At 37.0% G+C, this 15,368-nt stretch overlaps 1 protein-coding gene across 1 annotated transcript in view; it reads right to left on the bottom strand.

Annotated features, from left to right (window-relative positions):
- The window catches only part of TET2 (tet methylcytosine dioxygenase 2), a 133,551-nt gene that overhangs the window by 45,806 nt on the left and 72,377 nt on the right, over positions 1-15,368 (bottom strand). The window contains exon 3 of the mRNA XM_027598453.2: positions 748-4,211. Coding sequence (XP_027454254.1) covers positions 748-4,165 — 3,418 coding nt within the window. The 5' untranslated portion in view covers positions 4,166-4,211. The remainder of the gene's footprint in view (positions 1-747; positions 4,212-15,368) is intronic.

The raw sequence follows: 15,368 nt of genomic DNA, 5'->3' as shown, positions 1-15,368 counted from the left end.
CACACATATGCACCTATCAGCAAAATGTTTCCCTATTCCAACAGACCTATCACGTATCTTGAATTTTAACAAAAACGTGTTGGTTTGAAAAAAGAAAAGAAAAGAAAAGAGCATATTTTCTATTAAAAAGATGACACTTTAAAGAGAAAACAGAATCAAAATGAATATAAATCATACAATATTTCAAGTGTATAACTGAAGCGCAATGTCATGAGTATTCAGAACTTCAGCATTATGATTTCCCCCAACTCACCAAGACTGAAGATAATTTCCCCCATCTAGAAATTAATGTTCCAAAACCACTAATATGTTCAACCTTGAACTGATACATATTAAAAAGCTCCCACATTAAGTTGCATATAGCAGTTACTTTTCTCATTTTAATAGATGTTTTTAGAGATGCCTAGACGTCTCTTCAGGAGATGATATACAAAGAGTTAAACAGACTGATTAATCTAAAACAGATACCTTTACATTTTAAAGGGTTTGATTAGAGGAAGAAATGAGCATGCACATTGTTTTAATTTTTTTTGGAAAAACTGAATGTAAGTGAAGTTCTCTCTTGCACAGCACAAGCATCTGTAATTTAAAGACAAAAAATGTAAGCTTCAGGTTTTTTATGAGCCCTTACAAATTGCTGCCAGACTCAAGATTTTTTTTTAAAAAAGAAAGAAAATCCCATATCTGAAGATGAATTTGCTAATTCTGGATAAACACCATGTGTCTCAGTACATTTCTAGCACTTACCTACACATCTGCATGATGGGAAATCATACTGAGTCTTGACAGGTGTATCCAATAAATTTTTTATAGGAGTATCTAGTAATTTGGAAGGTGACTCTAAAAAATTATTGAGAACAGAACCAGCTGTTCTTTTGGTTGGTGTCTTTTCTGAAGAAGGAGTTGCTTGCTGCTCTAAAGCTTGGGTGTGGCTATCAAGTTCTGCAGCAGTGGTCTGTCTAGTTAAAACTGTGACTGGCCCTGACATTTCAACTTTTACTTGCTTCTGTGATTTGAGAGTTAGAGCCTTATGGTCAAATAATGATTTGACCTGAAACTGCTTCAGATGTTGCTCCATGGTCTCAAGGATGCTCCTTTGCTGCACATTATCACAACTCGGGGGTGGAATCTCTTGCTTAGTTATCTTTTTCCATGTTTTGTTTTCTGGCTGTGCCGACATGGGGCGCATACAGGTATGGGGCTTGGATCCAGGTTCAACCTTAATTGGCCTGTGCGTCTGACTATGACAAGACTCAGTTTGGGGATGTTGTATCTGCTGCTGTTCTTGCTTTTGCAAGAGATGCCACCTTAGAGCAGCATGCTTTTGAATGTCCTTCTGGGGAGGCGTCTGAATGTGACTTCCTCCCTGGTCAGACACAGGGAAAGCATTTGCTTGGTTTTGCATCAGGTACCTTTGCTGAGGGAGCTGTGCTGCTTGCTGGCCAGACATATCTTGGTTTCTACTTCTGTATCCCTGTAGAACTGAAGCTTGTTGAGGCTTCTGCTCTTGTTCTTGAAAGCACCTATGAAGAACATCTTGCTTTGGAGTCACATTATTTGGAAAATATTGCCTGTGATGCAAGTTTTGGGTCTTGTTTCCTGCAAAGAGTTCAGAATTTATAGTCTGTTCTTTATTTTCTGGAACTAGGTGTGTACTGTTTGAACAAGAAATCTGTAGTTTGCTTTCATTTGATTTCAAGATCTGACCATAGGGGTAATTTCTACTATTCATATTCTGTACTTGCTCCAATCCCATTTGAGTAGTATGAGTCTGGAACTCACTTGATTTCAAATACTGATTTTCACCACGGAAACATTCTTCCACTTTAATCTGGCTAAAGAATGATCCTTCCCTTTGCTGATCATTGTTGCCTTGGGGATGAGAGAAAGTCTGGGGCATTTGTTCTTTAGTCTTCATTTGTAATTTTTGCTGCTGCTGCTGCTGGTTTTGAGACATAAGTGAGTTCTGGGATGGTTGTGTTTGTGTTTGTGCTGCCGGTTTATGAGGCTTGTGTTGTAAAAGGTGTGAGTTTGAGAATGGCTCAGTCTCTGAAGCCTGCTGATTCAAGTGCTGTTTCAACGTTGGGGGTATGAGTTTCTCACTTTGGGAATCTGGTCTTTGTTCAAAATAAAACCTGTGGGTGCACAATGACTGCACGTGAGCTTTGGATGAAGGGTCTGTCTTGGAGAAGTGCACCTGGAGTGAGGGTTTTTGGAAATGGAGCTGCTGGTCCACTGTACCTTGAGACTGCCCTGGATTCATCTCACCTTGGTACCTTTGTGGCCTCTGCTCTGGCTGCATTATTTTCTGGATGTAAGCCTGCCCTGGGAGCCCCCCAGGCAAGCTGGAATTTCCAGTGTATTGTTTGGAGGTCATTTGATTGGCGGGGTTGGACTGATACTGAAGAACTGACCGCAGTGATGCCTCATGACACTTTGGGTGCGATTCTGCTTGACGAAAGTGAGGGGGCTTCAATTCAATCCACCCCGGTTTCAGATAGTGCTGTGCCGGGAGCACAAGACCTCGTGTTTGTTCCTTGTCTCGACCCTTCGGCATATCTTGCTCTTCGTGTCCCATCAACTGCTGGCAGGGGTCCTGTGGAGCCCCACTGCTACCAAGAATTGGTGGGTTATGCTTGAGGTGTTCTGCTATTTGTCTCGCTTTCTCAGAACATGCTGGAACCGTCATCATCCCTGGAGTCTGCATGTCATTCTTGTTAACACAATTACTCTGAGGCCTTTCTGGAAGCATCAGAGAATGGCTGGATGCATGTGTAGATGGATTAGGACTCGGGGATGGCTGTGCCTCAGGTTGACCCTCTATTTTCACTTCCCTTAAAAGAGTTGGGTTACTTTGGTTGGGGTAGTGATGGTGTTCTTCCAAAACTCCATCGTTCAGAGTACTCTTTCTTTCTGAAGGAAGCTGAGAAACCTGTGGAAGAGGAGGAGGGGGAGAAAGAAGCAATTGTGATGGTGGTGATGTGGTAGGGGCAGAAAAGGAATCCTTAGTGAACACTGAGCTTTGCTTGAAGTGAGCACCATTTGTTTCATTTTGCTTTAAATACCGTTCAGAGCTGCCACTGGGAGCCTGCACATTGCTGCTGGAACCTGAACAGAATTCTTCACCAGATACCAGCTTTGTGGTTCCTTGTATAGGACTGTTTTCAGCACGCGACAGGCATATGTCAAAAACTGATTTTTGTTTTTCTGGTTTCTGAAAGGGACAGGTCCCTATCACTGCAGCTGTCTTACTGGCTTTGTCAGCATCACGGGCCTCGGTCACCACTGCAACTGGCTCTGGAGGCAGCTCAGAGTTCGAGGTCGGTGGGACATTGGTCTGCCCTGAGGTATGCGATGGGTGAGTGAGCTCACAGGACAACTCGTTAGTAGCCTGACTGTTAATGGCATGTATGTGAGATGTGGTTTTCTGCACCGCAACGGAAACACAATCTGGATAATATTGAGACAGTGTTTTTTCCAGGAGTTCACCATGTGTGTTTTCCATGGAAGAGGCAGAAACTGTAGCACCATTAGGCATTAGCACTGCCTTGTTTTTAAGAAGTAATACAATGTTCTTGTCATGGTAGTTAGCATTTTTCTCTTCCTGCTCATTCAGAATCCGAAGCTCTGGTTTTTCAGACCTACTGCAGTTATGTGTTGAAAAACTGATGAAATCTTTAACTGCATTTTCTTGGGCTACAGAGCTCACGGATTCTCTCTTATCACTCAAATCGGAGACATTCAGTTGACTGCTGCCTTTGCCTGGATTTCTTTCTTGGCTTTCCCCGAAGTTATTTCTTTCTCCATTAGCCTTTTGGTCTTGTCTCAATTTCTTGTTCTGATGAAGCCCAGAGAGAGAAGGTTCACTAACTGTGCGCTTTATTCCTCCATTTTGCAAGCACCTGGAATACCCTCTGCCTTCTTGTATAAAGTCCGGACTCACGCGACTATTCTGGCTTCTCTTCATATGGGGTATTCCATAATAACTTTTGAAAGACTGCCACTTGGTGTCTCCATTTACTTCTGGATAAGGTCTCTCAGTTAATGGGCTTCCATTCTGGAGCTTTAGAGCCAGAGGTTCTGTCTGGCAGATGGGAGAAGGAGATGGTGTCAGGAATGGACTTAGTCTGTTGCCCTCAACATGGTTGGTTCTATCCTGTTCCATCAGGCTTGCTTCGGGGCCATCCACAAGGCTGCCCTCTGAATGAATTCTAAAGAGCAGGGAAACAGAAATTGAAGTGCATTTATACATATTAGCACTAATAATAAATCTGGGAGCATAATCATGGCATTAATGATACTGAAATTCCTAGACATAGCAAACTGCGATACTCATTTGCATGTTTCAGACTGACAACCGATAGCTACTCGGGAACTGATTACTCTTGTCTTCTCAGCAACTCTCAAATATTTATGGTCATAGAGAACAAATATGATCAAAAGCACCAGCTAATGTGGGAAGTTCATAGTGCATTAGTAAATAGAATCAACTTCCTTCCCAAATAACTCTTTTTGTCAAAATGCTAAGAACAATAGAGAAAGATTGCCAATCCTTTCTTTCTTCTCTAGTACCTTATACATCCAATCACTTGCTAAGGTCTATCAATTCCATTTCCTATATGTTCCTTGAATTATCCCACTGATACTTGGTAGCCAGACATACATTATCTTGCTTCATTATTTGTTGCAGTAGCTTTTTAGAGGGTTTCTTCCCCTGCCCACCCTGTCCTCTCCCTAGTTCTTCAAGGTTCCTTCAAATTGTTACCAAAGGAAATGTTCTTAATGCAAATCTGATGTCACAGCCTCCTTAACATGCTTTTCTGGCTCCATATTGCCTGTATTAGTAGTTCTCAAACTTTCTCACCCACACGCCTGAAAGACAAGGCATGCTCCCTTTAGTGTTAATATTCCAGGAAATGGAATGGGGTGAGAAGTGTCGTTTATAAAATGTCACTTCTATTCTATGTCTTCCTCCACAGGCGCTGGCTGCCCACTTCTACTGAGAATCCCTGCCTGACACAAATGGTTTTTCATAGGCAGATTTCTGTTTTTCTCTCCTCCTACTTCCTCTCACAGCTTATACTTGAACTATAACAACAGCTTATAAATACCCAAACATGGTAAATGGTTTCAGACCTCCATGCTGTTGTTTTGTCGGCCTAGAATGTCTTCTGAGTACCTTGATTTGCCCAGTGACTCCTATGCGTTCCTCTGAAATAGTCTGATATCACTTCCTTTACGATTCCTTCTTTGATTTTCTAAGAGAATAAATCACTCCCTTTTCTATGTTATTTCCATATCTTGTATATGGCTTGCTGCTGAACATATCATACTTGATTTTATTTTGTTTACTCACTGGACTGTGAACTTAAGATTACTCTACTCTGTTTTTGTGCTTAGTATAGAGTGAGCATCCAATCAGTTTCACGAAACTGATATAAATTTGCTCATCTTACAATCATTTCTTCATTCACTCATTAATTCAAATATTTCTGAGACCAATACTGATGGAGATTTCAAAGTCCAAATGATTGGAGTGCATGGAGGAATGGGCACTAAAAAACATAAATAATCCATCATATAAAGTGAATGCTGCCCCATTCATAGTACAGTCATGCTTTATTTTCCTACAGTTTTTCTCATCACATTTATTTTAAGGAGGTAAGTAAAAAATCTAGACTATTTTCCTTTTGTGCTACAAAAAACTATAGCCATTGCTTATTAAGTGCAAAAGAGGAAGAAATAAGATATAAACACTGGAAAGCAACACTAAAGTTATCATTTACAGATAATAAGATCGTATACTGGTCAACCAAGAGAATCAACTGAAAAACTGTTACAGTTTATGAGAAAAGTAGTTGAATAAGAAAATCAATAGCTTTGATATATAACAGCAACAACCAGTCAGAAGCTTTAGTGGAATAAAATACTGTAACAGGAAAAAATATTCTTAAAACATTAGGAATAAATTTAAAAAGAAATGTGGAAGTCCTATTTAAATAAATCTTTAAGACTGTATTGACAGATACATAAAAGCAAAACAAGTAGAAAGGTATAATATGTTCTTGGGTAGTTGTCAAATGAATTTATTAATTTAATTTATTCTCAATAAAAATACTAGCAGATTGTTGTGAGGAATTAAAGAACCTGACTCTAAAGTTCATGTGGAAAAATAAACAAACTGGATAGCCAGGAATAACCTGAAAAAGAATTGTAAAGGGGTCTGGGCAGGGCAGTAACCAAATTAAAAGATACTAAAAAAGAACAAAGGCTACTATACTTAACACAGCTTGTACTTGCAAATTAGTAAATAAAAGAGTGTTAATAAGACAAATGAAACAGAACAGAATGTCCAGAAATCGATCCTAACACACATAGAAATGTGGCATCCTGATGGCACTGCAAATCAATATGATATTGGAATAACTGGACAGCTTCTGAAAAAAATGATCAAGTTGGATTTACCCCCAACATCTTACACCAAAATGAATTTTAGATGGATTTAACACTTAATATGTAAAACAAAACTCTAAAAAAAAAAAATCTAAAACAGTCTGAGAAAACTTTAAAAAAATAATCTAATGACTGGGTAAGGTCTTTATGACAAAAAATTTAGAAGCCATAAAAAACGAGAAAGTTCAGTAAAATTTATGCATGCAAAAATAAACCCATAAGTGAAGTTAAAAAATCACATAAAACTTTTCTTAATATACAGAACTCTTACAAATTGACAAAGGAAAAACCAATCATTGAATAGAAAAATGAGCAAAGGACATGGGTTCACTGAAAATGAAATGCAAATGGCCCTTAAATGTTTAAAAAGATGTCTAGTATCACTCATAAAAAGAAATGTAAATTAAAACCTCAGCAAGATACAGCTTTTTTTTCCTCAAATTTGCAAAGATCAAAAGGTTTGATAATACAAGATATTGGCAAGCACATGGGGAATAACACTCCCCTGTGTGGTTCATGGGAATGAAAACGAGTACAAATACCATGGAGGACAATTTAACAATAATCTTCAGAGTTTCACAGAAACTTTCTTTGACTGTTCAGTTTTAAGAAGTTATCTAACAAATATGCTCATATATATGTTAAGTAATGTGTGAACAATCTTTTGCAATAGTAAATGGTGGGAAACAACCTACATTTTCAGGTGGAAGTATTTCCAAGTAATTAAATGAAATACAGCAAGCTGCAGAATGGTATGTATAAGAATGCTATAACCTGGGGGCGCCTGGGTGGCTCAGTTGGTTAAGCGTCTGACTTTGGCTCAGGTCATGGTCTCAGGGTCTCAGGATCAAGCCCTGCAGTTGTTGCGCCCCGCGTGGAGCTCCATGCTCAATGGGGAGTCTGCTTCTCCCTCTCTCTCCCTCTGCACCCCCCCCAGCTCCTGCTGTCTCTCTCTCTCTCTCTCTCTCAAATAAACCAATAAATAAAATCTTTTAAAAAATGTTACAACCTGTACATTTACAAAAATAAATATAAAATCAGCTCTGGGAGAACATACAACAAAATTGTAATAACATTTTGCATCCAGAGAAAAGAATGGAGAGTCCAGAGAATAGCACTGGGAAGGAAACTGCTTTTTATTATTGTTTTTGTAACTTTTAGGCATGTATATTACTTAATTAGTAAATAAAACTTAAACTGCCAAGTCAAACTCCTACTGTGCAAAGAAAACAGAGCATAGTGTTTATTTCTGCTAGACCAACTTCCTACAAATGTTAAGAAATGGGTTAGATGTGCATATGGCTATGGGGCCCTTTAAATGTGTTGAGCACAAATGAAGATGTGCCATAAGTGTAAATACACACTGGATTTCAAAGAATTTAGTGTGGACAAAAAAATACAAAATAATTTGATTTTTAAAAATATTTATTACATGTTGAAATAATACTATTTTGGATATTTTTTTTATTTTTATTTTTTTATAAAGTAGTTCTTTTTTTTAAGATTTTATTTATTTATTTGACAGAGAGAGAGACAGCGAGAGCAGAAACACAAGCAGGGGGAACAGGAGAGGGAGAAGCAGGCTTCCCGCTGAGCAGGGAGCCCGACGTGGGACTCGATCCCAGGACCCCGGGATCATGACCTGAGCCGAAGGCAGACGCTTAACGACTGAGCTACCCAGGTGCCCTATTTTGGATATTTTAAATAAAATATATCATTAAAGTAATTTCATTTGTTCCTACGTTTTTACTTGTTTTAGTGTAAGTACTGGAAAATTTTAAATTTCATATATGGCTTATATTGTATTTCTATTGGACAACTCTGAGCTAGACTAATACTCTTGATCATCAATAATCCTTAATAATAATAAAAAAAACTTTAGGTTCTGGAATCATGAATGAAAATTGATTTGTAGTCTTAAATGTAAGGGGTTTCTGCAAAATCAGGGCCACTACCACTTTTCAAAAATTAAGGAGCACAGAAATAAGCCTAGATAAATTCTTTAGAGACCAGGTCAATCAGCTTTCCAAATACTATAACAAAAAATGCTTTCTTTTGGCAACTGTAAAATCATTTCACACTCATACCAATCAAAAAGTATTTACATATACACACACATGTACATTTATGTTATGTTATATATTTTATAAAACTTGCAGGCTCCATATACAATATATATTATTCTACTTAATTTTCTAGATATAAAATACTGTAAGCATTTAACACATTATTCTCTATTATGATCCGTTCCACATAATTTGGACATTCTTTAAAGTGTCAAGGGCACAATTACCATAGATGGAGTTTGCAAATCTTTTATGAGAATAGCTAAGAACAAATGAAGGTGACTTAAAATGAAATTTATTTCAATATGGAACTTTAAACACAATAACCATCTTTAAATACTAATTTAAACTATTAACAGAACTATTCTGTCTGTGACAGCAATTTCTTAACTGAGTATAACCACTGGATGTGAAAAGCTAAAGGGTTAACATTTTTAAGGAGAGCAAGAAAATTATGTATTATCTTTTTATTTTAGGACAAGGATAATTTTTTTTGAGGCTTAATTGTAACTGGTTTATGAATCTGATTCAGAAAATTCAAACCAATAAAGTGCCATTGTAGAGGAAGAAAAAATACTTTATTCAAGTTCAATATATCCTAAACCACACTTTTTGTGTACATACCCCAGAATATTACATGATCCAGTAATCTAGTTGTACAGCACATTATTCATTCACAATCAAAATCACACTGGTGATTTTATACTGACACTGGCAAGCATTATTTATTTTAATAAATGAAAGAAAGAAATGAGACCTGTTCCTCTTGCTCATTGTAGAAATATTTAAAAAAGCATTGACACTATAATCTTTACAGCATCATTTACAAAGTTTTTCCAAGCTTACAAAAGTCAATAATTTATATATAAAAGAAAAAATCCAAGATAATTTTTTGTAGATATCTATATGCTGATCAGTGAAACTAGAGTTAATAGGTTTTTACAAGTTTAGGGAAAAAAAAACTTTTTCTGAAATTAAACTGAATGTAAATTTTTGCTATAGAGATTTTTGTGTGACATTCCTTTTGCTTTTTAGAGACCAGGAATAGAAATCGTTTTTATTCATTCATATCTGCTCTTATAAGTAACTGATATCAGAAATACTTTGAATTCTCATAGCTGAGTGTTTTGAGATTGAGATTAAATATCCTTTATTTAATTACTATAATGTACAGTACCAATCAGGATACTATTCCCTTGGGCAACCGAATATTCAAATGTTTTTTAAAGTAATGCTAGCTCTTGGAGGTTTGTGTATGGTAATTTATGCCAAATAAAATTGTATCTATAAAAACCAGGAGAGATAATTTTTTTTTTTAGAAGTCTCAATTTTTCACTAGGGATAGTGACTCACCTAAGAGGATACTGTCCAATCAAAGTTAAGGCATTTTTTTCCCTAAAAGTGTTATGAAGTTTAAATGCAAGAGTATAGGCAGAAGAGCTTCTGGTAAACCTGGTGAGGCTGACTGGGTAGGCTTACCCAGGAATCTTTTTCATGGTGCCAGTACTTCATGTTACAGTAATTAGTTACAATTTAAAAACGAATAGTGAACTTTTAACATATACCTGAAGAAATGCTCTTATGGGTCATGGCTGATTTCAAGCTATCAACCTTCAGCTTACAAAATTCCTGAAAATTTTACAATCTGCTCTCACAAACTGTTACAAGCTGGTTCTAACACACTACTGTTAGAGCTACCAAAATATTAACAAATCATATTACTTACTTTCTTTTCTTTTTTTAAAAAATGGAATGAAAGTTCCCTAAGATCAAGTACATGCCATATTATTTTGATAGTCTTCAATCCAGAGTCATACTGGACAACAAAACTCTTGTTCCTAGAATCAGTGAATTGCATTTTAAACTTTTGGAAGGCTAAGAAATTTTACAGTGACATATCCAAAATGAGTGATAATATGTGATGATGACGGTCCTAACAATGTATAAAACATTTCAGAGTATAGGAAAGGATCTAGTTCCATTCTCTCACTTTACAGATGTAAAAAACTGAGCAATTTGCTTGAGGTTAGGCATCAAAATAATCTCCCCCAAGGGCTAGACTGGTGGCTCCGTAATATCAAGAAAAACACATAATTCAGAGAGTAGGTTTTATTTTATTAATAAATTCACTTTGCCAACATTTGACTCTTTATAGGATTAGGATGAAAAAATAAAGTATTCTGGTTACACGTCTGTAGGGCTGTAACTATTTGCACAATTAAGGGCATTTTACATGTATTTCGAAGTATCAAGTCTTTGAATTGGAACAGAATAAAAAAGAAAATGGAAACATTTAGTACATGGAATTTGAAGTTCCCACAGTTATTCTGATCCCTTCTTTGCTACCTCTCTAGATTACCTTTTCAACTGATGCTGGGTTGCTGATGATTTTTTCTCTAAAGTATTTGAGGACAATTTCCCTGGTAATGTTATGGAGAGAATTAGAGCCCAACACTCTCTAGTTCATTTGTGCATTCAGTCAAGCATTAGTTGAATCCCCGCTCAGTGCAAGTGCTATGGAGTAGCACAAACACAAAGATGTACAGATCATGTACTGCCCTCGACTGTGGTAAGGCAGTGTGACTGTTCAAGAGCCACAGGACTATAGGAGAGGGGAAATATACTCCTAGCTGTCAAGGTCTGCATACCATCAACCAAAATCTCTCATGAAATTTAACTTCATTCCCTCTTGCCACAGTAAGAAACAAATACTTATCCCACTAAGTCAAAGTTAGTTTTAAAAGGATAATGAATGTTCATCAAACATGTCTATCAACATCACTGAGGCAGAAGGACTAGTGTCTTAAGTAGAATATATCAGTAGTCATCAAGTATAGAGGAGACTATGTAAAAACCTTGGTAGAGTACATTTTTAATTTTTTAATTTTTTAAAGATTTCATTTATTTATTTGAGAGACAGAGAGTAAGAGAGAGAAAGCACCAGAGGGGGGATGGTCAGAGGGAGAAGGAGACTCCCCGCTGAGTAGAGAACCCGATGTGGGACTCTATCCTGGGACTCCAGGATCATGACCTGAGCCAAAGGCAGACACCCAACCGACTGAGCCACCCAGGTGTCCCAGTAGAGTATATTTAAAAAAAAAAAAAAAGTCATTCAACAAATGACTTACAGAAACTTTTCTAACTACTGAACCCTTAACCTAGGAAAAGACACGGCATACACTTATCTGCTTTAATAGTTATCTTTGCTAATCAAAATGCAGTAAGTAGCTCATTATTTAAATTGTACACACATGCACACACACATGGTTTTTGATTATGTGGTACAGTATGAGGTTTCTTCATACCTAAAAAAGGCAACAATATGACTTAAATGTTAATGCACAAAATATAACACTCAAATTCTAAAACCGGCTTTGGCATTTTTAAAATAAAGATTTATTTATTTATTTTTGAGGGGGAGAGAGAGAGAGCATGAACAGGAGGTGCAGAGGGAAAGGGAGATTTACGCCAAGCATGTAGTCTGACACAAGGCTTGATCTCACAACCCTGAGATCACATCCTGAGCCAAAACCAAGACTTGTATGCTTAACCAATTGCGCCATCAGGTGCTCCTGGCATTTCTTTTTAAAGACTAAAGAGACAGATTTAGCAATTATTTACTTAAATGACAGATGTCAATTAAACCACAACTTAAAATGTCGTAATTTAGATCCTATTAGTCATATTATTTATGTTTATCCCTTTAATAGTCCAATATTTCCCATACAGTATGCCCTTCTAAGGAATGTAAAAGAACAGTTCTATCAGTCATAAATATCACCAATTTTGTTGGACATTTAAAGGTCAAATTATAACCAGGTAATGTAATATATATATAGGAACAGGCAAAAATATGTTATGGTCACCCTATGATTGCAGCTAATGCTCCTGAATAATTTTTCAGAAGCTACAAGAGTGAGCGAGTGAATGAGTAAGTGAGAGAGAGAGAGAGAAAGAAAGAAAGACAGAGGGGAGGGAGGGAGGGGGAGAGGGAGGGAAAGAAAGATAATGAGACAGAGGTTGAGAGCTTTTTTTTTTGAGATTGAGAACTTTAAGTGAAAACGCCAAGTATGTCAACCTTCATCCTCTATGTCAGAGGTACAAATTTACTCAGCTGAAAATACTGGTCTTTTGACCAGTTTCCTAAAACCAAAACAGGTTTAGCCACAGCAGTTTTCCTTTGGTATTTGATTTGGCTCCTTCTCTGGCCTCTCTGACATAATTTATTATGAATTCAAGTCACATCGGCAGCATCTGTGAAACAATTACTGCATCTAGGACTGACTCTGCAGTCTAATCCATCATAATTATGACAGGCCTCTTTGAAGATGCTATGATGCATGACTTAAAAATAGCACATTAGTGTGCAAATGGATCAGCATCTCATTTCACCAATATGCATTTAGGGTTGTAATTTAGCTCAACACCATTTGACTCTATTTGAATCACTCAAGAATGGTAGCTGTATCTCTCACCACATAAAGCTGTAGGTGGTGCTCAAAATTTGTGAAGAGGGCTTTTTGTTTCTGCTTTTATATTTTGGTTTATTGATTTTGTTGGTGGTGTGTCTTTTACTGTTCTAAGAGAAAAAACATATCATTTAAATCTCATGTCAGTTTTTTCTTCAAGGAGACAAAAGAGTCAATTTATAGATCTGCGTAGTTGCCATACTATAAGGCAGTAAAGTTTTTTCTATAAAAAACCTTTCACTTCATGTACTAATATTAAGAGTACATAAAATATTCTGCCATCATCAGATGAGTCCTATTTACTGATATAAGCAAATTATTGGAGGTAAATTCTTAAGAGCAGTACTTGTAGGGACTGTATCTAAAGTCCATGTTTCAGCATCAGCCTTAGGAGATGATTGAATATGTTTCCAACACCTCCACTGGCAGGCTTTGCAAACCCTATAGGTAATTCTGGTGTTAAAAAATTAATTCGTTCTTGACATAGAAAATGCTGAGTAAAGACGATATATTTGACTCTACTTGCATAGATGGTACTAATCTCCAGATCTATTTTAGAATCTTTCTACCAAAATGGGACATAATTGTGTCAATTATACATTTATTTCAGGATACGAGCAGGACAATGGGCCTCAGTATTGCCTATTAAAGTATCTGTATGCATAGGGCTCTAAAATCCTAACCATAATGTTGGTTTCAACCCCTATCTTCTGCACCTATGAAATTCCATTTAGTTTGACTTTCTTTCTTAACAGATAATATTAGTATGGTTGTTAAGTCCCACTCAGGTAGTAAGCAAAGTGTTTTTTATAGGGCATTATCAATGAAATTAAAAGCCATTCTTTATTAGTTTAATGTTAACTCCATATTAAAACAAAAATTTAAAGGCAAATAGTCAATCCAAAAATATATATTTTCAACAGCAAAATTAATGTACCCAAGCTATATGTTAAGACTGGAATATAATGGTTCCTATATGCATTAAGTATAGAAAAAATATGAGGTGAATTAGTATTTTCATGGTAAAACTGACTTTTACATTTTTCAATCTTTAAGAACTTTCAATCTTAATATTAAGGAGTCTGTGAAGATACATTTTACATCTTTTGAAAAGGACCTGTGAACACACAAGCATATCAAAATCTCAGAGAAAGTTCCTGCCTTTCTGGAAGTGCACTAAGAAGTAGCCGTATACACATGACAAGCATGTGCATTGCTCCTGCAGTGGGCTGCATACTCAGAGGGGAGACCTTGTCAAGTTTTTCATAATCCTCAGTAGAGACTATTTAATTCCAATGTTTGAAGTTTTAAAATTTGTTCCTTATCTTAAAATAACAGTGGAGACAAAATTTAATAACGTATAGATTATTTGAGGGAGGAGACTCAGGAGGAATGTCACTGAAGATTACAGAAGAGCCTTACAGACAGAAGTCTGCATTTAAGATGGGGAGACAACTGACAGTTTAGAAACGTATCTGCTTACAGTTTGCAACTCCAGCCAACCTGGTTCCCAATGGGTAAAATGGGCATCATCTTGTCAGTTCCCAATTATCCAAATATCTGTTAATTGTGGGATTGTTTCTCAAATTTGGGCATATTCCTCCTGCTCTCTAACTCTCACGAAATTAATATGTGCTGAGGGAAAAGATCCCCAAACAGAATTCAAAATGTAATTTGTCACAAACATTATTTTTAGAGTATACTTACTAGGCTACACTATCCAAAGCTTGACACTTTCAATTAAAAATATATACACTACAGAAACTACAGTTGTTTGGGCTTGACCTCACTGATACCTTATGTAGAATCTGTCCAGTGGGCAAGCCGACCCAGTAGAAGAAAGGCTGTAGGGTAGACTCTGTAGGCAAAGCAGAAGTGGGTGAGGCGACAGAAGAGATGAAAAGGAGGGAGCTGTGCAGTAAGAGCCCCTGCAAGCCCCTCTGAAGAACTCATATGTGTCAAGAGAGAGCGAGTATGTGAATGCTTGCCTCACAGAGGGCATCCCATGGCCAGTCAATGTCAGCTACCAAAATAGCAGGACCAAAAAGTCCTGCAGTCTTATTCAGGTCAATAAGGAGCCCTGGTGCCCTAAGCTTTTTTTCATCCTTCCCAGCCCTGCTCAACCTTTTAGTGGCTGGAACTTAAAGTAGGTAGCAGGGGGAGATATTCTGAGTGAGACTCCCCTACTCTCAACTGCAAGTGTTGGAACCTGAGGTCAAGCCTGTGCTGGGGAAGAAGAGTACTGAATCAGGCTTGACTTGGGAGTTTTATGATGAATGGGACTGAGTTTCAAAGACTGGAATAAAATTGTTCTAATAACCAAAAGATCTATAAAAATCACAGAATCTAGTCAAGAAGACACCATAGGGAGAGTAGGTTG

Source organism: Zalophus californianus, chromosome 2 (genome assembly GCF_009762305.2).
Source record: "Zalophus californianus isolate mZalCal1 chromosome 2, mZalCal1.pri.v2, whole genome shotgun sequence".
In the NCBI taxonomy this organism is placed as follows: Eukaryota; Metazoa; Chordata; class Mammalia; order Carnivora; family Otariidae; genus Zalophus; species Zalophus californianus.
Note: the sequence above shows the minus strand (reverse complement) of the source record. Positions and strands in the feature narration are given on the sequence as shown.